The sequence below is a fragment of the Phaseolus vulgaris genome, chromosome 6 (genome assembly GCF_051622355.1).
Source record: "Phaseolus vulgaris cultivar YP4 chromosome 6, ASM5162235v1, whole genome shotgun sequence".
Lineage (NCBI taxonomy): Eukaryota > Viridiplantae > Streptophyta > Magnoliopsida > Fabales > Fabaceae > Phaseolus > Phaseolus vulgaris.
The window spans coordinates 28,302,388-28,323,752 of record NC_143503.1 but is presented as its reverse complement, the minus strand read 5'-3'; the positions used below and the strand labels follow the sequence as shown (position 1 = coordinate 28,323,752).

The 21,365-nt window shown below is 35.9% G+C and overlaps 5 protein-coding genes and 2 non-coding genes across 11 annotated transcripts; 3 read left to right on the top strand and 4 right to left on the bottom strand.

The window, feature by feature from the left end:
* The first annotated feature begins 632 nt into the window (after positions 1 to 632).
* Positions 633 to 1,919, top strand: LOC137831862 (acidic endochitinase). The gene has a single exon (XM_068639721.2). The coding sequence runs from the start codon at positions 748 to 750 to the stop codon at positions 1,648 to 1,650; it is 903 nt and encodes a 300-aa protein (XP_068495822.1). The 5' UTR covers positions 633 to 747; the 3' UTR covers positions 1,651 to 1,919.
* A 760-nt stretch (positions 1,920 to 2,679) lies between these two features.
* On the top strand, positions 2,680 to 2,751 carry TRNAG-UCC (transfer RNA glycine (anticodon UCC)). The gene has a single exon. It is a non-coding gene; the product is annotated as a tRNA-Gly (tRNA).
* A 73-nt stretch (positions 2,752 to 2,824) lies between these two features.
* On the bottom strand, positions 2,825 to 6,141 carry LOC137831860 (protein ABIL1). Its single transcript, XM_068639718.2, has 9 exons — positions 5,897 to 6,141; positions 5,622 to 5,704; positions 4,834 to 4,984; positions 4,651 to 4,750; positions 4,457 to 4,549; positions 4,262 to 4,349; positions 4,085 to 4,137; positions 3,854 to 3,960; positions 2,825 to 3,162 (listed from the first exon to the last, which is right to left on the bottom strand). The coding sequence occupies exons 1-9, from the start codon at positions 5,951 to 5,953 to the stop codon at positions 3,004 to 3,006; spliced, it is 891 nt and encodes a 296-aa protein (XP_068495819.2). The 5' UTR covers positions 5,954 to 6,141; the 3' UTR covers positions 2,825 to 3,003.
* On the top strand, positions 3,149 to 7,978 carry LOC137831861 (uncharacterized). Of its 2 annotated transcripts, none has more exons than XM_068639720.2 (3): positions 3,149 to 3,197; positions 6,702 to 7,077; positions 7,324 to 7,978. In XM_068639720.2, the coding sequence occupies exons 2-3, from the start codon at positions 6,740 to 6,742 to the stop codon at positions 7,724 to 7,726; spliced, it is 741 nt and encodes a 246-aa protein (XP_068495821.1). In that variant the 5' UTR covers positions 3,149 to 3,197; positions 6,702 to 6,739; the 3' UTR covers positions 7,727 to 7,978. The 2 variants fall into 2 exon arrangements, with proteins under 2 accessions (XP_068495821.1, XP_068495820.1); XM_068639719.2 differs by lacking the exon at positions 3,149 to 3,197 and adding an exon at positions 6,446 to 6,570.
* Positions 7,979 to 8,180: 202 nt separating this feature from the next.
* LOC137831859 (subtilisin-like protease SBT3) lies at positions 8,181 to 10,554 on the bottom strand. The gene has a single exon (XM_068639717.2). The coding sequence runs from the start codon at positions 10,552 to 10,554 to the stop codon at positions 8,257 to 8,259; it is 2,298 nt and encodes a 765-aa protein (XP_068495818.1). The 3' UTR covers positions 8,181 to 8,256.
* Positions 10,555 to 12,246: 1,692 nt separating this feature from the next.
* Positions 12,247 to 12,348, bottom strand: LOC137833786 (small nucleolar RNA Z279/snoR105/snoR108). Its single transcript, XR_011084834.1, has one exon. It is a non-coding gene; the product is annotated as a small nucleolar RNA Z279/snoR105/snoR108 (small nucleolar RNA).
* Positions 12,349 to 14,311: 1,963 nt separating this feature from the next.
* On the bottom strand, positions 14,312 to 18,683 carry LOC137831858 (uncharacterized). Of its 4 annotated transcripts, none has more exons than XM_068639715.2 (3): positions 18,427 to 18,683; positions 17,338 to 17,643; positions 14,312 to 16,394 (listed from the first exon to the last, which is right to left on the bottom strand). In XM_068639715.2, the coding sequence occupies exon 3, from the start codon at positions 16,291 to 16,293 to the stop codon at positions 14,464 to 14,466; it is 1,830 nt and encodes a 609-aa protein (XP_068495816.1). In that variant the 5' UTR covers positions 16,294 to 16,394; positions 17,338 to 17,643; positions 18,427 to 18,683; the 3' UTR covers positions 14,312 to 14,463. The 4 variants fall into 4 exon arrangements, with proteins under 4 accessions (XP_068495816.1, XP_090159385.1, XP_068495814.1 ...); XM_090303259.1 differs by having other exon boundaries at positions 17,338 to 17,433; positions 18,427 to 18,588; XM_068639713.2 differs by lacking the exon at positions 17,338 to 17,643.
* Between the last annotated feature and the right edge of the window lie 2,682 nt (positions 18,684 to 21,365).

The window sequence follows — 21,365 nt, the reverse complement described above, 5'->3', positions numbered from 1 at the left end:
CTTGTAAACTAAACAACCCTACTTATAATAATTATTATTACAATGCGTGAGTCACGGATTACATTTCTTTCTATCGTAATGCACCTTGTGCTTAAGGAAACATGAATGATGAATGACTAGAATCTGGATAAAATATATTTTTTCCTCTAAGTTTTTGTTTTTCTATTTTTCTTTATCCAATTTGATTGTGTATAATTTTCACATACAACTTTTTTATTTATTTATTTTAGAGGGTCAAATTATATGAACATAGAACGAGAAATTTGAGTGCTTTACAAATCAAGAGGTAGGGTACGGTCACGGAACTTGAATTAATTGTTGTTTGTAACATTTGATATAAAACTAAGATTGTTGTTATCTGAAGAAATGCTATTAAAATGAACAGATTCTATGTAAAAGGAGATTTAGACAAATGAACATTACTTTAACTTGTGTTTGCCCTTCATGTTTGTCTCCAGTCACGTCGTGGCACTTGCCAACACACTGTTTGCGATAACTACGCTTACCCAACTCATTGTTCAGGTACTTTTACATACATAGGTAGTGTTAAAACAACAATTAATTTGAAAAAATATATAAATAAAATACAATAAAAGACATAAACTAAGTTCAAGATTGATTATGGATTTGTATGCAATAATTGCACAACTGCAGAGTCTGCATGGTACGTGATGTCTGCTAAAACATTTACGTTGGCTCTATAAATTGGTCCCTAACTTGGTTGGTGTACATTAAGCTAAGATTGCAATGGGCAATAAAACACTACAAGTTCCAATTCTCTTTCTCTTGAATTTTCTTGCCTTGGTGTGCAGAACCAATGCAGGAGGAGACACTGTGGTTTACTGGGGCCAGAACGAGGAAGAGGGCTCATTAACCGAAACATGCAACTCTGGACTGTACAAAATTGTGAACATAGCGTTTCTGTCAAGATTTGGCAATGGGCGTGAACCCCAAATCAACCTTGCAGGTCACTGCGACCCTGCATCAAACGGTTGCAAAGCTTTGAGCAAAGACATAAAGAATTGCCAGAAGAGAGGCATCAAGGTGATCCTCTCCATCGGAGGTGGCGAGGCAGGGTACTCCTTGTCATCCGCTGGAGATGCTACAAACGTGGCAGATTTCATATGGAACAACTTCTTGGGAGGGAAATCTAGGACAAGACCGTTGGGTGAGGCAGTGCTAGATGGTGTAGATTTTGACATTGAAGTTGGTGGTGGCGAAGCCTTCTACGGTGTGCTTGCAAGGAGACTCTCTCAGCACAGCAGAGGGGGCAGAAAAGTGTACTTGACAGCAGCACCACAGTGTCCCTTTCCTGATGAGCACCAGAAAGGAGCACTGTCAACAGGGCTATTTGACTTTGTTTGGGTTCAGTTTTACAACAATGATCCGTGTCAGTTTGAGTCTGGGAACCCCAGCAAGTTCCAAAATTCATGGAAACAGTGGGTATCGTCCATTAAGGCTAGGAAAATTTATTTGGGACTTCCTGCATCTCGATCAGCAGCTGGTAGTGGCTTTGTGCCAGCACAAACTGTGATAAGGGAAGTGTTGCCTTTTGTCAAAAGATCTCGCAAGTATGGCGGAGTAATGCTGTGGGATAGATCTGCTGATAAGCAAACTGGATTTTCCAGGAGCATCAAGGGCAGTGTTTGAGCTTTGAACAAAACCAAGTTTGAAGTTTAGCTCCTCCACCTGTGTTAAATTCTGTTTCCTTGTAAAAGTGAATAAAAGAAGATCCCAATAAAGGGGGCAAGTATGTATGTAATATGTAGATTAAGGAGGTAGAAGGGTGTTGATGAGGCTTGAAATAGCTGGGAGAGGTGTCCCTCTTGATTCAATTTGAAACCATGCATGTAATGTTGTATAGTCTGCAAAATTATGGAGTACTTGATTCAATTTCAGTGTAGAAAATTTTCATTTGACATGACACAGGAATCACCTTCCTTATTTTTTTTTATTTCATGTACAGACTTCTTTACAACACTCTTTTCATCTTATAAAAGAGCTACCACAAATATAAGAACAATGTTCACAAGTAAAAGAATATATAATTTCATTATTAGAAGAAAATATTGTGTTGATTTTATTTTTAAATGCCTGTGATCTTTTAAAATTGGAAGATTTAAAGACTAAGCAGGTTTGATTTAACTTTTGGAAAGTTCAAAACGGTGGCTTTGTTTTTAAAACGGTTTTGAGGTCCTAAATACAAAACTCGTCACGTTTTAAACTGTCGCAGAATTGACAAAAATTGATATAGAATAACTAATTTATGACAAAATTTGGGAGATTAAATTATATACACAAACTTATAAAAATCAAATCAATATAGGTTGTTACTTTTAAAACCATAATTACATATTCACTCATCATACATATTGAACGTACATTCTTTATAATGTAAACCACTAAGTTTCAATTATATTTTTATCACTGCTTTTACTATTACTATATTATATTATACTTATACACCCATATGTGATTTAACCAATAACTTGATATTTTCCTCAAGTTGAAGACCGAATAAAATTTAGTAATACGTAAAAAATTAATGAATGATTTAAGATGCATTAATTTATGATTAACATTAAACAATACAATAGATTATATGTATGCAATTTTATTTTAAATAGCAAAAGAGTATAACAAAGGATATATATTTGTAGAAAAGCTTAATATCAACAAGCGTTTGTAGTCCAACGGTTAGGATAATTGCCTTCCAAGCAATAGACCCGGGTTCGACTCCCGGCAAACGCAATCAGTTTTTTCCTAATGGCAAATTATTTTTAACAAAGCGCACCCTTAAAAAAGGGTTACTGCAATATTCAGAGACTATAACTGGAAAATACAAACTAAGGTAATTCTGTTTATTAGTAGACACATGGTGAAAGAAGAGAACTAAGCATCTGGGTATATGAAAGTTATTTTCTTAACTCCTCTTTTATCTAAAACAGAAAAAAAGGGATATCTATTCATATAATGCAGCTGCATAGTTTGCCATGAGAGGTATCACAACACAGAACCGGCCTTTAACTTAGCTGCCTTTTGCTTCATAAATAAAGCAGATAGCACACTTTTACTGCGACTGTGAACTTGGGCAGCCTCACGCCCATTTCGATCGTTAAAGGACCCAAATTTTGTCAATGGTTTGGAACCCTTCAGTGCATCCTGCAGACACAGAATCATCAGAAACTTCACCAAAGGTATGCCACAAAAGCACTAAGAAAAAGAAAAATCATCCATTCACACTTAAAATATATTATATTGTACAAGGATTACTATTGATATAGCCTGATTGCGAATTTGTGATATCAAAAGATTTACTGCACTGGATCAATATTCTCCTAAAATTTTTAAATTCAATGGACTGCTGATGGTGACTCCGGCAATGAATCTCAGCATGATGGACAAAATGGAACATGAAAGCTCATCTTTAAACAGTACCATTGTGTTAAAAAGTATTGAGTGATAACAGTATTATGCTACCAAAATTATCAATGACCTTCCCCCTTGCCCTCGCAAAGCGAATAGCCTTTTGGCTATGGAGTACATTAGTTATTTATGCATCAAAATTATCGATGAAAACAGTCAAATACCCCCATTTACCCTATTAGACACATATTGCCTATCCTAGAAAGGAACTTCTATCTGAACCTTTATTCAAGTGCAAAATCCAAACTACGCTCCCCGGACAGATTATGTCAAAGATCTTGCCAAGAAATGTTAAACAAAGATAAACAGTTTTCCTAACACATGAAATCAAATTAACAACACATAGGTCAATTATAATCGCATTTGACTATTCTATCAAACATGGCACCACACTACCATTTGAACTTCCTCATGAAAGCAAAGTTACCTCGCCTGTGACACCACAAGTTTGGGTGGTAGCTCTAGAAGTAAGAGTTCCATTTGTTAAGTGGAGTTGTGCTGCTGAAGGTTTCATCCATGTACGCTCTTCACTATCTACAGGCATGAAACTAGGAACTGTGAGGAGCTAGTGTGTTTAAACAGGGAAAACATTACATAACCACTGCTTGCTCAGTGTAACTGAATTATGTAATACAAGGGATACAACTATTCAGCGTACCTAAAAGGTGGAAAACTCCAGAGGTCTTGGCAGAAAATTTGGATTCCTTGGGGCTGCAAAAATGGATGTGTTACAATAGTAAAAAAACACTCTGTATCTTGGTCCACACTAATGCCATAAATGGAGGGCATAGCAAATAAAGCAACGAGCCTAGACGGCTGAAAATTGTAAGCTTACTTTTTTGAAGTGCGGGAAGTCGGTTTTTTTAAGCTAGACTTAGTTTCTGATGCTAAATGCCATGAAAGAGTTTTTGAAATAGGGGTACCTGGTACAATCATAATACATATTCAGTTGAAGGAGAAAAGGAGGAAGGTGGAGAATAGACATCAAAGCCAAAAATTCCAGAAGGGAGATTTTTCCCCAATAATAGACCTGAAGAAGGAAGACGAGTTCTGGTTCGAAATAGATTTTGTCTTGCATTAATCTGTCTGTGTGAGCTGAAATGTACCTTTTTATTCACAGAATCTAGCTTGCGTTGTTAAGCACAAAACAAGAATCATAAGTAAACCTATATCTGTAGAGTGAATAGCTAATTCTGGAGGAAAATAAAAAACAGTTAGGCCTACTTGGCAAAATGTAGTGCTTATGATGTCTGGGAACGAAAGCTAACAACTGCTGTTGCCGAAGGCCTTCTTTATCAGTGTAGACATGACATGTAAGAAGTTTCTGCATGTATGCAAATATCTCACTTCAACTCCAATTGGAATTTATTTATTTCGACATGATATCTAAAAAATATTTGTAATTACCTGATTCAACGTAGAGACCTTCAATTCCATGGTTGAGACGTCAAAGGTTTGCTGCTCAAGAAGGTCGTTTAACTTGTAAGCAACAGTTCCCAGATGATCAACAGCATTAATAAGGGCTCTTACAGCATAATCTTTCAGGTTGTCAAGTACCCTGTTGCAGAAATAAAATAAAACGAGTTTGTCTGGGTAAATCCACGCAGTTCAAATACAAAAGAATAATCAGCTGGCAGACACCAAAATTAACTAGGGACAAAAAAATCTCGGTTACAAGTACTTTTGAGAATGACCATATGCCATGGCATCCATTCTCTCCAATTTCACTATCCAGACACAACAATACATTTTAAGAATCATTACAAGTTCTTCTTCATATATACAATAAAGCAAATACTATAATCAGATCAGGGATCAATAGAAATCACTTAAACAATAACAAGTTTTAGCCAATATTCATTAGGTGTCCACTTTTGGACCATTTAAAATTTGTTATAAAAAATAATCGTATTGATTTTCTAAGTAGTCTCAATTTAAAGATTCGTTTTCTTATTTACAACATTTTATTATATTTATCCACAATTCCACATAAAGCAAAACTCACATCTAGCATTTATTGAAAAATTCAACGCATTAATATAAGTAGAAAGTTTTAGCCATAACATTGACAGCCTTGCAAGTACTAACCAGGACTCAGCAAAGCACTTCAGCGAAATCACTAATTGTAAAAACGAGGTATGTTTGCATTCTAGATCAACAAACTAAAATACCCATTAACAAAAAAGTAACCTTACACTTGTTTTTTATCACTATGGAGATAAGATTTCTCGCAGTACTCTGCAGCAGAATAGAGTTGAGGCCTCAGATTCTTAAGTTCCTGAAATGACAGTATTAGGAGGATCAGCACCCAGCAATTATAATGAGGATTAATTGCTTTTGGACAGATTAGAGGTCCCAAATGTAATGTGATAATGAGGTTTGTGGTTATGAATTTGAACAGAAGAGAAAGAATTGTAACAGAGACGGTAATGTAGTTTAGTGAGTGGGAAATAGTGATAGATCTGATGACCTGCAAGGCGAAGATGAAGCTCTTGCTGTGCTCCATGGAAACCACGTCCAATGTCATTGTGCAACGTTCCGTCAAAAAACTACGACACTAATGTTTGTTAAGTGTTTGTTTGTTTCGGTGAGAAAAACAACAATGGTGGATCAAATTGAAGAACTGAAGAGAGAGTGAGTGACAAGGAAGAAGACAAGACAGTCAAATTCCAAAGACAACATATCACTCATTTCATTGCATCTGAAAATCACCCAACACAATTAATTAATTAAGAATTATTATGTTCTTTGTTGTAAGTGAAACGACAATTTTCCAAAGACACTCATGCCCTTCGCTGTATTATTCCATTTTTATATCCACACTCCTCCTCATACTGTTCCTAAGTTATAAACACCTTTTATCCCACCTTATAATTCAGTATAAAAGACATTTATTATTTTAGTAAAAAAGATTATCTCAGATTTAAGTTTTGATTAACCATTATAACTTCTTTATTCTCTAAAAAGAAATTTAACTCTTTAAAGTATTTTTTAAAGAAGTAGAAAAATAGAGAAAAAGAAAAAAAAGAGAGAAGAAGGGAATATGCTCTCATCTAAAGGCAAGGCACCCAACCCAAAGATTCCAATCTTTCCGAAAGGATTATTCTGTCGTCCACGTTGTTATCTCCATCCTCTCTCCATAAGGTCACATTTTCTAAGCTTTTTATTTGAGGAAAATAGGCGAAGAAAGAAAATCCAAATCCAACCAATCACACACTTTTCCCACTTAATAATCTTGTTTCTTTCAACTCCCTTTTTCTTTTCTTCTCATGCAGGAACCACATTTTCTTCTTTCATTTTCATCGCCATCACCATGTCCCTTCTCATCCATTGCTCCGAACCCTTCTTTGTCCCCAAAATTGTGCACAACCTTAACCCTAGACCCGGTAAGCTCTACAACTTTAAACCGCTCACAAAGAGCAAGACAATTGGGTTAAAAGTGAGTTGCAAAATTAAGGATTATGGGGTTTTGGGTTTGGATCAGAATTTTAGTTCGTACGGTCCTTTTTCGGCTCCAGTGAAGCGAGGGAGCAAAGGGGAAGAAGATCAAGAAAAGCAAGAATATTACGTGAATTTGGGGTATGCTCTTCGGTCTCTGAGGGAGGACTTCCCTGCCCTCTTCCACAGAGAACTCTCCTTAGACATCTACAGGTTCCATTCTTTTCTCAATTTTATTTTGTTTCAGACATAATTGTACTTGGGATTTTTCATTGTCTTATGTACAATTGTAAAACTCGAGGACCAAAAATGTAACTAAACATTTATTTATTTGCATGGTGTTTATTTTGCATAGTAGTAATTGTTTTATCTGCTTTCTTTGTTTATTGGAATTTGGAAGTTTTCTGACCTATGCAAATTCAATTTTGCGGTGTCTACAAACACATCTGTTTCTTTCAGGGATGATATTGTATTCAAAGATCCTTTGAACACGTTTGTTGGCATTGAGAGTTACAAATCAATCTTCTGGGCTCTGAGATTTCATGGCAGGATGTTTTTCAAGGCTTTGTGGATTGACTTAGGCAGCGTGACGCAGCCTGCTGAGAATGTCATTATGGTTCGGTGGACTGTTCATGGAATTGCACGAGGTCCATGGGAGAGCCGTGGGAGGTTTGATGGAACCTCTGAGTATAAACTTGACAAGAATGGCAAGATTTTCCAACACCGTGTTGACAATGTTGCTCACAACACACATTCTAAATTTAAAGTGCTGCGTGTGGAAGAATTGCTTCAGTCTATTTGCTGTCCGTCTACTCCAAGACCAACTTATTTTGAAATATCCTCGTCTACAAAGAGAACTTGATGCCTTGTTGCTCAACTTCTTCCAAACAGTTTTGCTGTAAATAATGAATGGCAGGGTAAATACATATTGAGCTACCTTCTTGACACATAAAGCTGTCTAGACTTTGAATTTTTCCCAATTGGCCATGCGGTGCTCAAATCTACTGCTGTGGACCAATCGGGCCTTTAATTGGGTGTTGTAACTGGTTGATCTTGAAACTCATGTATACTGTATATAAGTTATACAATAATAATACGATTGCAGGTTCATATATATCATCATCACTCATATAAGTACTTCATATGTCTTTGTTCTTCTGATTTCTTAATTAAACTAAGAATCTAATCAGAATACTGAATACATTAAGGACTGAATTGAGTATAATTTGGTGTATAGAGATTAGTTGGGAAACAGTTTTGTGTAGGGATGAGGTTGAGCAGCGTAGTAGAATAGGAAAATAAGGAGCTAAAAAAGATAATCAATGATATGTTGATACTGTTAGAACGTAAAGATTGAAGAGAAGAGTAACTGATAAGTGAAAGAGAAGGTGTTTAGTGGTTGAAGACAAAGGTGGAAGGTAGCACCACAAGGGGACTCCTAACAACATGCCTTCCTGTTTCTTCAACCCATTCCAGTGAACCAAAAGGTACAACATTTTCCTTCTTCATTTCAGACTTCAACATCAAACTGAATTTCCGTTTCTCATATTTTGCCTTGAAGACCAACCTATTGGGAGAAACTGAGATTTGTGTGCCATTAGACGAGCTCACACGTGCAGTGTAAACAGCTGAACCATCTCCAACGTACGTCACACTTCTGCGGAATTTTCTCTCCACTGCCACACTCTTGTCAACAGAAAAAGCCACGAAAGAGGGATAATTGACGTCGTAAGATGGGCTTGAGCAATTATAGTCCTTTGATCTAGTAATGGCCAAGATTTGGGCCTGGGTGAAATTCATAGCACAGAGGAGGTTAACATAATCTTGAGGGGTGGCGTCATAAATCAAACCTGGGTCAAGGGCACGGTTGGGGTCAATCAAGCCAGCGCCCATGGCTAGAGGAGAAGCCCGTTGAAAGAGTTCTCCATTTTCTTCAATGGGCTTTCCTGTGTTATCAAGTGGGCTGGCCGTAGTTGTCAGGGCGGACCTAACAGCCGAAGCACTCCACTCAGGGTGTGCATTCCTCAACAGAGCCACCACCCCGGAAGCATGGGGACAAGCCATCGACGTCCCCGACAACAAATTGTATTCATTATTTAGAAGCACGTTTGGGCCAATTTGGGCCGCAGGCAAGTCCGGAACCCAAGCCGCCAATATCGACGACCCGGGAGCCATAACGTCGGGCTTCAATACCCACGGACACTCCCAAGACGGGCCTCTGGAACTGTAACTGGCCACCGTGGGAGCCCGTTTGGTTCCAACGTAGGTTTCTTGAAACTTTATGGTGGCGGAAGCGAGTGGAGTGGCGCGTGCATATTCGATCACATTTTGGCCTTGGTGAGGGCTAATAACAAGGCCCGGAAACGTCATTTTTCCCTTTTCGAACAGAGTGGGATCAGCGGATATAAACACAGCTCCATACACTTGAGACAATGAGACGTGCTGAATCTGCTGGTTAACATCCATAACAGAATCGCATATGACGACGCTGCCGCGTGCCACTTGAGACAACAGTGTAGAAGAGTCACACGCCGAAGCCTTGTTATGGTAAACCAGAGGAAGGTTATTCACCGTGGCACTTCCTGGGAACACAGTCCACCCCGAAAACCTCTTCCCGTTTCCCAGAATTAACGTGCCGCCAAAAGAACGCTCTGTGTTGCTCGCTCCAACCGTTAAAACCCAAGGAATCCCGTTATGTATGGACCCCAGAAACGGACCTGCGTTTCCCGCAGAGGCTGAAACCACCACGCCTTTCTCCAAAGCAGAGAAAGCGGCGATTGCGACAGGATCCTCGTACAAGGGCACCATGTCGAAACCCATTGAGATGGAAATGACGTCCACTCCGTCAGCGATTGCCTGGTCCAAACCTGCGAGCATGTCCGAGGCAAACACGCCTTGGGCCCACGCAACCTTGTACATCGCAATTTTAGCACGTGGCGCAATTCCTCTTGCCGTGCCCTTGGCGTAACCGAAATACGACGCGCCCCTCACGTAGTTTCCCGCGACCGTGGACGCTGTGTGAGTCCCGTGTCCCACGCTATCTCTAACGGAGTCGGCGCCGATTTTGGTGACATCATCACCGTCGTGCGCTGCGAGAAGGCCTTTGTTGAAGTACCTTGCTCCTACGAGTTTGGAGTTACAGAGGGAGGGGTCAAAGCGTTGACCACCCTCGCACTTTCCCTTCCATTTTGGAGGAGTTTGAATTACCATGCCATCGTCTTTGAAGCTGTCGCTCTCTGGCCAGATTCCGGAGTCGACGACGCCAACGACGACGTTTTGGCCGTAGTTGGAAGCTGGCCAGAGGCCGTGAGAGATGTTGAGAGAGAGGAAGGCGTAGGAAGCGGTGGTGTCAAGAGTGGTTGCTCTGTCTCTGTATGCTGAGATGAAACCTGGGGTTTCTTTTAGACTCTCTAACTGCTGTGGTGATAAGGCAACACTGAAACCGTGAAGTGCGTTTTCGTAAGAGTACAAAATGCTACTATTAACGTGTTGAGTGGAGTCCAGAGAAGTTAGGGTGGATGAGTACCAATGGCGATGGGAGGTGAAAACTTTGGGCATGTAAGACTTGTCCATGTGAACTATATACGTAACTGCCTTTGAATTACATTGCCATACCAAACACACCATTGAGAGAGCAACAATAATGTGTGATAAACAAAATGGATTCACTCTCTTCATTGTCTTCGACATGCACCAGAATGAGGTTTATCACTCAGAGTTGGATTCATGAAACATTCTCAAGTAGTTCTTTAATTTTTTTACCACACTGCAATCATTTTCTTAAGGCCAGAAATATTTGGGTTTGGTTCCTGGAATAAAAAAACTAAATATTAATAGAATTTGATTAGTAATTCTTGGTTGAATACTAGGAAGTAGTGACAGATTTTAGGAAAGAAAAGGGTGCATTAATCATATAGCCAAAGGTCGAATGAATGAGAAGCTAAATGAACGAAAAAGTCATGCACTGCTTTCGTGTTTCTAAAGGTCAGAAGATTGAATTTCTCTATAAAGTACTTCATTTCACCAGTTTTGCCCAAACTCATAAAGTACATTGATTATATTATATAGTCCCTTCGTTCCACTCAATAATACTTATACTTTACTTCATAATAGTGTTTTGATCCGATAATATTTTATCTCTTTTATTCAAAATTTAGATAATTTATAATTTGATCAAAAAATACTTATTTTTCCCCTTTGTACTGTATTATAGAAGGCAAACAATCTTTAAAATGATTCCTAGAGAATGATTAATCATCTATCCATGCTAGAAAAATTATACCCTGAAACATAAGCTCTATATTAGTTATGCCTGAAAGAGTAGTTTTTTAGTATTTTCTGCTATGATAGGTAAATTATTTAGTATTGCCAATATATTTGTGACTATATGGATTGAGGTGTGAGGAGGTTGGGAATGATCAACTGAATAAAGCATTCATATGGTTGTGGTTGTAAGAAAGAGGTGAGAAATCCAAGCATGGAGAGCTATGAGTAAGAATTCATCACCCTACAACTTTTCTTGGAAAACTGGTTGGGATATTTTCCAATATTCTGAACATCTTTGTATTTCAATGTTAAAAGCTAGATGCATAGAAAAGGGAGATAATTTTATGGCTTACTCCAAAGGAGGGTCAACAAGTTAGAATGTCACGGTCAAGGCGTTGAATTTTAGAGGATGGTTTTGATTTGAAAATTAGCAATGATGAGACTAACTTTTGGTATGATCCTTGTGTAAGGCTCTTGTGTAATGGTATATCATTTGTGAGTATTCATGGTTCTTAATGTAGAAATGATGTTTGAAGAGTTGATAAGAGTCATTTGGATAGTAAGGCATAAGACCTTGAAGTGGTTTTTTGTTAAGTGTCTTCACAGTCAAGAGAATAAGTTCTGATGAGAGACATTAATTATGGGTATAGTTTTCTCATGGAAAATACTTTTATATTTTTAATTTAAAATAAATTCTGAATGTTTGTTTTAAATAAGTTTTTTAATAAGTAAATCACCCACTACTTCCTATATTTCTTCTAATCCTAACTTTTGGGAACAATATCTGCACTACAATCTGCACATTGTAGTTTGTTAATGTTAAAAAAAAATCCGCATACAGACCAAATCGTTTGTGCCTGATAAATTCTGACAAACAACTCCTTCCAGATAAGAAAAACAGAAAATATAATTACTTAGATTTTATAAAAATAAGTATTTTTACTTTTAAAATATGAAATAGTTTGACAGCCACATGGCACAAGCATAGGTTAACATATCTAATTGTTAAATACACCATTTCTTTCACTAATTAGTAATATTTAAATTTTAACTAAGAAGATAAGAGAAACAAATACTACTCCATAAAACATTCAAATAAGTTAATCCTTAAGCATAGGGATCAGATAAGAAATAGGAGAATGCTCCATTGTCGTAACCAGGCTTTGGAAAGAGCACCCAACTCACATCATAGCGAGCCCAATTCACTCCTCATATCCCATTAACTGCCTGAAGGATCATAACAACATTTTTTCATCTTAATTATTTATACAAATCAAGTTAGTTTTTCGTTATATTTTCTTCCGATGTGGGACAAGGTCATACGCAAATGATTAACTGGGCATCCCGAGTTGAAAGTTGAGGAAATACAGTCATGTAATATCAACATATCAACCTAGTGATTTATCCAACTTTCCATTTGGATTCATCTTCAAGTTCTAACTCCTGTAGAGTAATTCTTTGTACCTAATTATTAGTTCAGGTGAAGTTCTCGTAAATGGGAACCAGTTTCTGCGATGAAGGATTTGTTTTAGGACAATATTTATCTAGCATAAGTATAACAGTGTTGTGCTCCAATTAAATCTAAAATTTCATCTTATAAATATGTAATATGTTCAATAAAATGCAAAGCATCGATGTAACACTCCAAATTTAATTAGAAAATAATACCAGTTATACCTAGAGTACAATATATAAGTTTTGTTCTTTATTTTGTTGGTAGTACCAGGTAATTTGAAAAATTATATTTCTATATAGAATAATTCAATGTACTAACCTTTTCATTTGTTTTATTCATTATGATTCTGTTAATGATGTAAATGTGATACTTTTGTTTTGAAGGTTGCAATTTATTACTGTGCAAGCTGGCAGCAGAACAAGAATAGCGCTTTGATTCAACTGTACCTATGACCAAAGAAGACAATGGTGATCTAATTGTTCTTACTTTTTAATAATTATAAATCTCTCTTATTGTTGCGGGGTTAGGAAGATTGTGTTTCCTAGTATGATACAATGTGATTTACACTATATTACATACTGCATATTTGATGCTGAGTCTCGCTTAATATCATGATGAATTGAGCAATTCATCCAATAGTAAAAATGGATTGATCTTACTTATTTCAAGTTATTTATGTTCTCTCGTCGTGTTTGGTTAGATGAGAAAAAGTGAAAAGAAAATATTTTGTGAAGAAGACATTTTTTTAGTGAACACATTTTCTTAAGAATTTGATCTGGTCTAGAGTAACCAATTTAACTGCCAAAAGTCTAAAACTACAAAAATGACCATCATTTGATAGTCAGAGTTTAAGAGGACTGTTATTTGATTTTGCAAAAATTAAAATAATACATTTATAAAGACAACTACCCTAACTTTGATCTGGTCATATTTATGTCTTGTGCACCTGCGAACTGTGATCACATCTTCTGAAGGATGCTTTGTCCTTTTTTTGACTTTGACCGAACATGCTCTTGATTGCCCTAATGATAACAAAAAACAAACAAGTTAAATGTCTAAGATTTTGGTGATTGGGAAAAGTAATTGCCACCTTTGTAATTATGTGGCTGTCAGAACTAACCCTTGAACCAGCACAGAACGAACTCTGAGCAGTAATAATTAATTCGCTTCCTACAAAGCAGATGAATTTCAATTTGCATGCAGACTTGAAATAAGAAAACCTAGGTAGTAGCAGCAATTTATCCAACCGTTATGAAGGCATTTCAGAAAACACACAAGAAAAAAATATAAAGATGCACTGGACAATAACTGCCAAGAACTGACCAGATTGGCAGCAATTAGAAGCAAATCTCTAGTAACATCTTGCATACACCGTTCCCCCAGAAAAAAAAAAAACTCGAAGTATCAGTGGATTTCTCATGTAAACGCCATTTAAACATGTTTTTCCATGGCAGTACCTAACTCTGTAGATTAGTTTTCCCGCTAGAGTGAACTTCTTAACAAATCGACAAAGAAATATGTAATATTTCAAGACATAACGAAGAGAACTACAATTGAAAGATTGGAAAACCAAGAAATTTGAGTTATGATGATATATACCAGTTCAGATTATTCTCCCCAACTTCAAATCATTATAAAAAATATACAGACCAGATTCAAACCGTCAAGCCATTTTTCCAACATTAATCAATTATTAAGTGATATGAGAAAATAGGCACACAGACAGCCCGCCAACATCTTATGAAAACCTTGGCAAAAACTAATGGATTCTTATTGTCATTGACAGGTTCAGAATACATTTAAATTACAATACAGACAACATTAATTCTATTGCAGAATGTCCCTGAAGCAAAAGATATTTCAAACAAGCAAATTTTTCAAATGGGCATTGTGCATTTCTTTTGAGAATGTCCTAACATGTGACAGCGACCACATTGGACAACTCTTTTGGGACGCTTAAAGTTCTCCACTCGTAGAACCTTCTTTTTAGGCCTCCCAGGTGGCCTGCGAGTCTTTGGTGGGTGAATTATAATATCAACCCTTGCCCCTCCTCCACCTTCAGCTCCTTCTCCCTGATCTCTCCATTGGCTTTTATCTGGTATAGGATTAATCATCTGAGAGTAGGTCATTCTGTAACTTTGTACAGTGAAGCATGGTTCAGCAAACATATGGGCATTATGTCCACAAGAGATAAGTGCAGCAGCAGCATGGGCACAAGGTAATCCATACAGCTGCCAACGGCGACAAGAGCACTCACGACTCCGTATATCTACAATATTGGTCCTCTCTGTGGACACAATTTCAAACTCAACTTCATTTGCTCGGAGAACTTGATAGCAATGAGCATCAGCAATTGCCTCCAAAATTCGCTTCTCAGCTGATGGTACAAGAATTGATGTCCACCTCATGCCCATGTCCTGCCGATCATTAAACCAAGATACCATCAGCTGGCGGATGTGTTCCATCATCTGAACTATAGGGAGCTCATGACATTCAAGGGCCCAGTTATACAATAATTCTGTTACCCCAAGTGTGAAATGGCCATATCGAACACCATCAAAGTATGCCACAGCCCAAAGATAGGGAGGAAATTGTTGAAACCATGATATAACATCTTGTGAAATTTCCATCATCTCAGTAATCTTGCTTTCAAATTCGGCAGCAGTAAGCGCATAAACAGCATTCCAAAAGATGTTTACCAACTTTGTGTTTTTAAATGTATCACGAAAATTTTCACTAACAAAACGCAGACAGAAACCGTGTGAAGCACTAGGAAAATGTGTTTCTACCGCCTCCACCAAGCCTCTTTGCCTTTCAGATAGTATTGTCAGCCTAGGCATGTTATCTGTGTTCACTCCTAGAAGTTTCCGCAATTCTGACATGAACCACATCCAATTATCATCACTTTCAGTATCAACAACAGCAATGGCCAAAGGAAACAGCGCATCATCTGCATCAACAGCTGCAGCACATAGCAGTGTACCTAGGTATTTTCCTTTAAGATGTGCTTTGTCAAGTTCTACAAGTGGCCTACAAGCATTTATAAACCCATAAATTGATGCACGATAAGAAATAAACAGTCTTTGAAAACAATTTTCTTGTCCAGTAGCAACAACAGATGCAACGCTACCAGGGTTGGTTTTCCTTATTTGTTCACAGTAAGCAGGGAGAAGACGGTAACCCTCTTCAAATGTTCCATGAAGGGCAGCCATGCTACGTTCCTTCCCCCGCCAAGCTTGCATGTAAGAAACAGCAACTCCATGCTGATCACGAATATCTTGCAGTATTTCCCTTGGTTTGTATTGTGGATTATCTCGAATGCGTGCTTCAACAGATCTTGCAACCCAACCTACTGATGCCTGCTGATGATGAAGGTTCTGAACTCCCTCACAAGTATGCTCTCCTTGCAGTGTTCTTACAGTAAAAGTTGGAACACCAGGACACTTTGCTACATGGACACGCCATGGGCACCCTTCTTTGGAGCATTTTGCTATAAAACGACTGCGATCTGATTTAACTATCCGAAGATCAAAATGCATAGCAATGGCAATATCTTTCAGTGTTCTTCGGCAGGTTTCCACATCTGGAAACTCTTGCCCAATGACTAATGGCTGCTCTGCTACAGTAACAGTACTAACAGATGTGTTATCTAAAACTAAAGAATGATTAGCCATATATCCACCAAAACAAGGAAAGAGCAATGTCATTTGACTCTAAGGGTTCCCATCATATTTATGAATTATCAAGGGCTTCCAAGGATAGGGGTTGAAAAATGTCATTATATCAAACTTCCGGCCAATTAATGATTCTGCAGTACATAAAAGAAAGAATGGTTAAATTCTATAAACAGTTAGAAAGACATTGAAACAAAATGGAAATTTGGGATCGGTGTACAAGTCAAACACATACAAGCTGTAAATAAAGTAAGTAGCTAACTGATAATGGATGTTTAATAGTTAAAATATTCAAATACAAATAATTGCAGAAGGAGAAAAAAGTGAGAGACCCATCAGAAGACATAGAATATATAAATCTACAAACTTATACACTAATGTAGGAGTTTTTAAGTAGATTATTGCTTGTTCAATCTGAACACTGCGAGGCTGCCTACAAAATGAGAGTTGTAGAAGTAAAACATTCAACTCTGGCATAAAATCAATAAGTTCTTTGATAATAGAAATTCAAATTTTATAAGGAACCAACGGAACATAATTTGAAACTAAGCACTTTTTCATTAAACAAAATTAGGAAAAGGAGATGTCAGGATGCTGCCTTAGTCCAAGATAGGGAAAGCTCCCGAACTCGAAGAACACTGTTAACCTATAATTCAAAGGAAATGAGTGGGAGCTTGAGCCTATAACCTATAACCTATCAAATACAAGTCTATGACTTACACCACTTGACCAACACCTTGGGAATTGAACAAGCCTTTTTTATTAGTAATGAAAATCAATTGCTTTGGTTAATTGAATTCCAACCCTTGTGATTTCAAATTATTGTAAAACCCATCATGTGTTAGTCTGTATAACTCAATACATAGAAAAGATTACACAAATGAAACAAGACATGAGTGTAACATGCTACTGAGATACAGACAAAAATAATTACAAGATGATACTAGTTCTTTATCCCTCTAACTTAATTTTGTTGAAAACTCGGAAGCCTTGTATTTCTTTTTCTAGTTAATTCGAGAGATGATGAAAATGATATATTTAAGATGCCAGGGGATGGGGATTGAAATCAAGCATTACCTGAATGATATAATTGCAGGATTAGAACTAAATTATACTTTAATGCCATAATCACAATTCGAAAGTCGACCAGACAGGTTGCAGGTGAAGAAAGAGCTGCGTCTCAGAAACCATAAAAAGGATAAATTAATCTGGGTGGTTGCTGTGGAACTCGTTCAACTACATTTATCCACAAACTGCATTGTTTCTAAATCATCATGTAACTCATTGTAGCCTATGGAAAAATCCACATTTCTGAAGAATATTACTTTGAGCAGACCATTTTGCAAATGACCCTGCCTAAACTTCCCAAATGGTTGATTAGTCCTGCACACAGTCCCAGTGATTAATTCATAAAAGCTTGTTGCCTGCACAGGACCACTTCATCGTGTTTTCATTCTCAGGAATTATAAGAGGACATCACCGTAACCGGAAGTTCATTTAAAACAAACCAAAACAAAAACCTAGTGAACTCTAATCAGTCTACCCCTCTCAGGCATTTAAACGAAGAACACTTCATCCTTGTACTAAGCAGTAGTAACTGCGCCTATTTTGATCCAGAAGCTGAGGTTATGGGTTTTTATTAGCCCCTGTATGTCATAAGGTGATTCTATTTTGAAGAAGCAAACAGCATCAACAAACAAAAAAGCGGCATAAAACCCACGTATAACATAGTCTCTCAATAATATATTCGAGAGATTCGTATTCAAGCTTCAAATGAAGGCGTCACACTCACGGAACAAGGACCACATTGCTCACCTAGGTCATACATAAAACCACGACCGCAACTGTTAACACTCCTTTCGGATCCAAACATTTGCAATCAGGAAAATTCAATTTCTGAATCCGTAATCTTAATTTCGCAAACTACAAGGTCGGATTTCCCTTTGGTTTAGCCAATTCAGAGAAAACGACCAATATACAGACACAAGTATTTCATAAAATTGATTTTTATTTTTGGCACAAAGGAAATCGAAACACCCTGAAGCAGAAAGCTAATTGGGGATATGATGCAAAGCTAGAGGTGGAAGAAGGAAGGGACTTTGGCTGAAAACATGTGTAAACAATTATTAGGAAAAGAGAAAAAAAAAACAGAGAGAAAAAGAGTACCTTAGTTTGCTTACAGTTGTTGGTGTTTGAAATTCACGGTTTGTGCTACCGTTGTTGCTGCTGTTTCTCTTTCTTCTCCTCCTCCTCCTCCTTCTTGTCGTAGTTCTTTAGCTTCGGTCTCTTGAATTTGAGGAGATGGTGGACCGTAGTAAAACAAATTTCTGTTTCTTTTTGTTCTTCTCTGCTTTTGTTTTCCTTTTCTTTTTCTTTTTCTTTGATTTCCGTTCCAGAGTAGGGTACTACAAATTTGCTAAAATGTTTTTATCTACTATCGTTTTTTTATTTATTTCAAGTACTACCACACATGACTCATTTTTATATTATTAATTCATTTATCTCATAAATTCAAAACAACTCATTATCCGTGGTGAAATAATAATAATAACTCATCAATTTAATTCAGCTTTCAGGATATTGTAAATTTTGAAATCATCAGTTTTTCTTCATTCCCATCTTATAATTTATAAGACGAATTTGGAACAAGTATTTTATTTATGATATAGCATAAATAAATGTTTTTTTTATGCGACTAAAATTTATAATAAATAAATAGTTTAACCATATTGATTATATCATAATTAAAATCTATAAAAAAAGTAAATAATTTTAATATATGATTTTTTGTAATTTATGGTAAATAATTTGCATTGTGATACATTGTTGTTTTAAAATATTGATCACTTTTTAAAAAATAATACTGAAATTTAAGTTAGACTGAAAATATTCAAAATGATAGATTGAAAAAGAGAAGAAATTAAGTCGAATAATGAAATTAATATTAAAAACACAAGAAAACATGTATGTAAGAATATATTTAAATTTTAAATATATATATATATATATATACACACACACACGTAATCGGTTTTCTTATTTTCAATTACAGTTTTTTAAACCATTTAATTAATTTTAAACGCATATAAAACAATCAGAAACGTCCTTGTGTTTTAGATAAAAAAAAATACAGAAAGTTTTTAACTTTTGAAGATAAAATATATATTTGAAATTGAATTATGATATTAGGTTATAACTTAATAAACCATTCAGATGATTTTAAAAATACAAATAGAATATATATATATATATATATATATATATATTTTGATGTTAAGGAGAATGAAAATTGTCTTCTATTAAAAATAAGTATTAAGATGAAAATGGGTGTAGAGGAGAATAAGGAGAATAAAAATTCATATGGGAGAAATTTAATCATACTAATTTAAATAGAGTTAAGATTATCCAAGAATAAAAGTCTTCTTCCTAACTTTTAATCCTTTTTTCGTTTTTTATAGATAAAATACTTTTTTTTATCAAAAATCTATGTATAGTATTTGAACATTCTACAAGTTCCTCTAAAGTAAACAAAAAAAAGTGATTATCTTTTACACTGTGTCTTCTATGCAAATTTTCATTTTCAATAACACAAACAAACGCAAAAGCTATAAATGAGTAAATAAACACAAGAGCTAAATGTGAAATTAGTAACAAGATGGAAGAAGAAACATAATTTGCCATCACACAAACTAATGACAAAACATATTATATAATTGTTATTGTGGTTCTCGTGTCACTTAAGAGTAATGATTAAAGACAAAAATAAAAATAATCAATAGGAGACAAAAAAAAGTTATTTAGGTCCAATGGTCGTTTAACCATGTTTTACAATCTTTAATGAGAATTAATGTTTTTATCCGTTTGTTATGATGCAGGCATTATTTTACCATTAGACCGTTTAGTTATCAAATAACTCGTTTGATCACCGACAACTCGAATGTTTATTGGTATTGTTATAAAATGTCTTGCAACCTTTCCGATCAAACTTTTAACTGTTGATTCTTCACCATCTAAACATAACACTATACCGATCTAGACGTAACATGCTATGTGATAGGATTGAATTGAAATTGATGTTTTAGAAAAATAAGATTTAAAGTATTTTTAAGAAAAAAAATTATTTACTCAATTAGTATGTGTAAATGATTCCTTTTAATATAATTTTTTATTTAATTTTAAATTAACATATTTAAATTAATTAACACTAAGTAGAAGAACAAAAGAGTTAAATTGTACAATTATCAATCATTCTCTTTAACATATAATATTTGTAATTTTTTTTATATTTATTTCCTTTTCTTTTTCATTTACGTCTCATTAATCTTTTCTAATATATTTTTATTAATATTATTTATTTAATAAACAAAAAAATAAATTCACCTTCGTAATTGTACTCAGAGTGCTCAGGACTCCGTGTTTGAAGGTTGGATCTCAACACATGATGTAGGCAGATCAACTCGGCTATTGGGCCAGTGCAACGGCTATGTAATTGAGCCACAACTATGTGAGTAAGTCTGTTTCTGTATAAGTAAGATAATCCTTCATATGTGAAGCTCAGACGACTAATGAATGTTAGTGATGGATTTAGGGGTGCGCTTAGTGCATATAGAGTCTAGGTCAAGTAAGTGTTTTCTTTTAAACCTAAACTCATGTGTTTTAGGACACGTAGAGTTAGGTTACATGCATAATGAAAGTAGCGTAGCACCACGAAGAGGGTGTCTACGTAAACAAATTGAACCCGTGATGCTCGTACATGAGTTGGTACCCTGATGGTTATTCTATTATTATTTTATGCACTTTTGGAAGAATGTTTTTGTTATGTTGTAGCACCGTGAGTTTGCAGCAACGTGAGGGTGTGTCTTTGAACAAAATATTTTTCTCTTGAGTATGCTTTCAGTTGAGATTATATTCTTGTGATAGAAAATTTTTATAAGAAGGAAGATATAAAAGGGGTTGAAACTCTAGGTTAAGATACGCAGTTTTTAAGACTGAAAACCAGAACAGTAAAAGACAAAACAGATTCGTGAAGAGACCGATTAGAATTTATCATCAAAGTGAACCAGCTAGAATTTGTCAGAGTCAACCAACAACAAATTCAAAAGTAA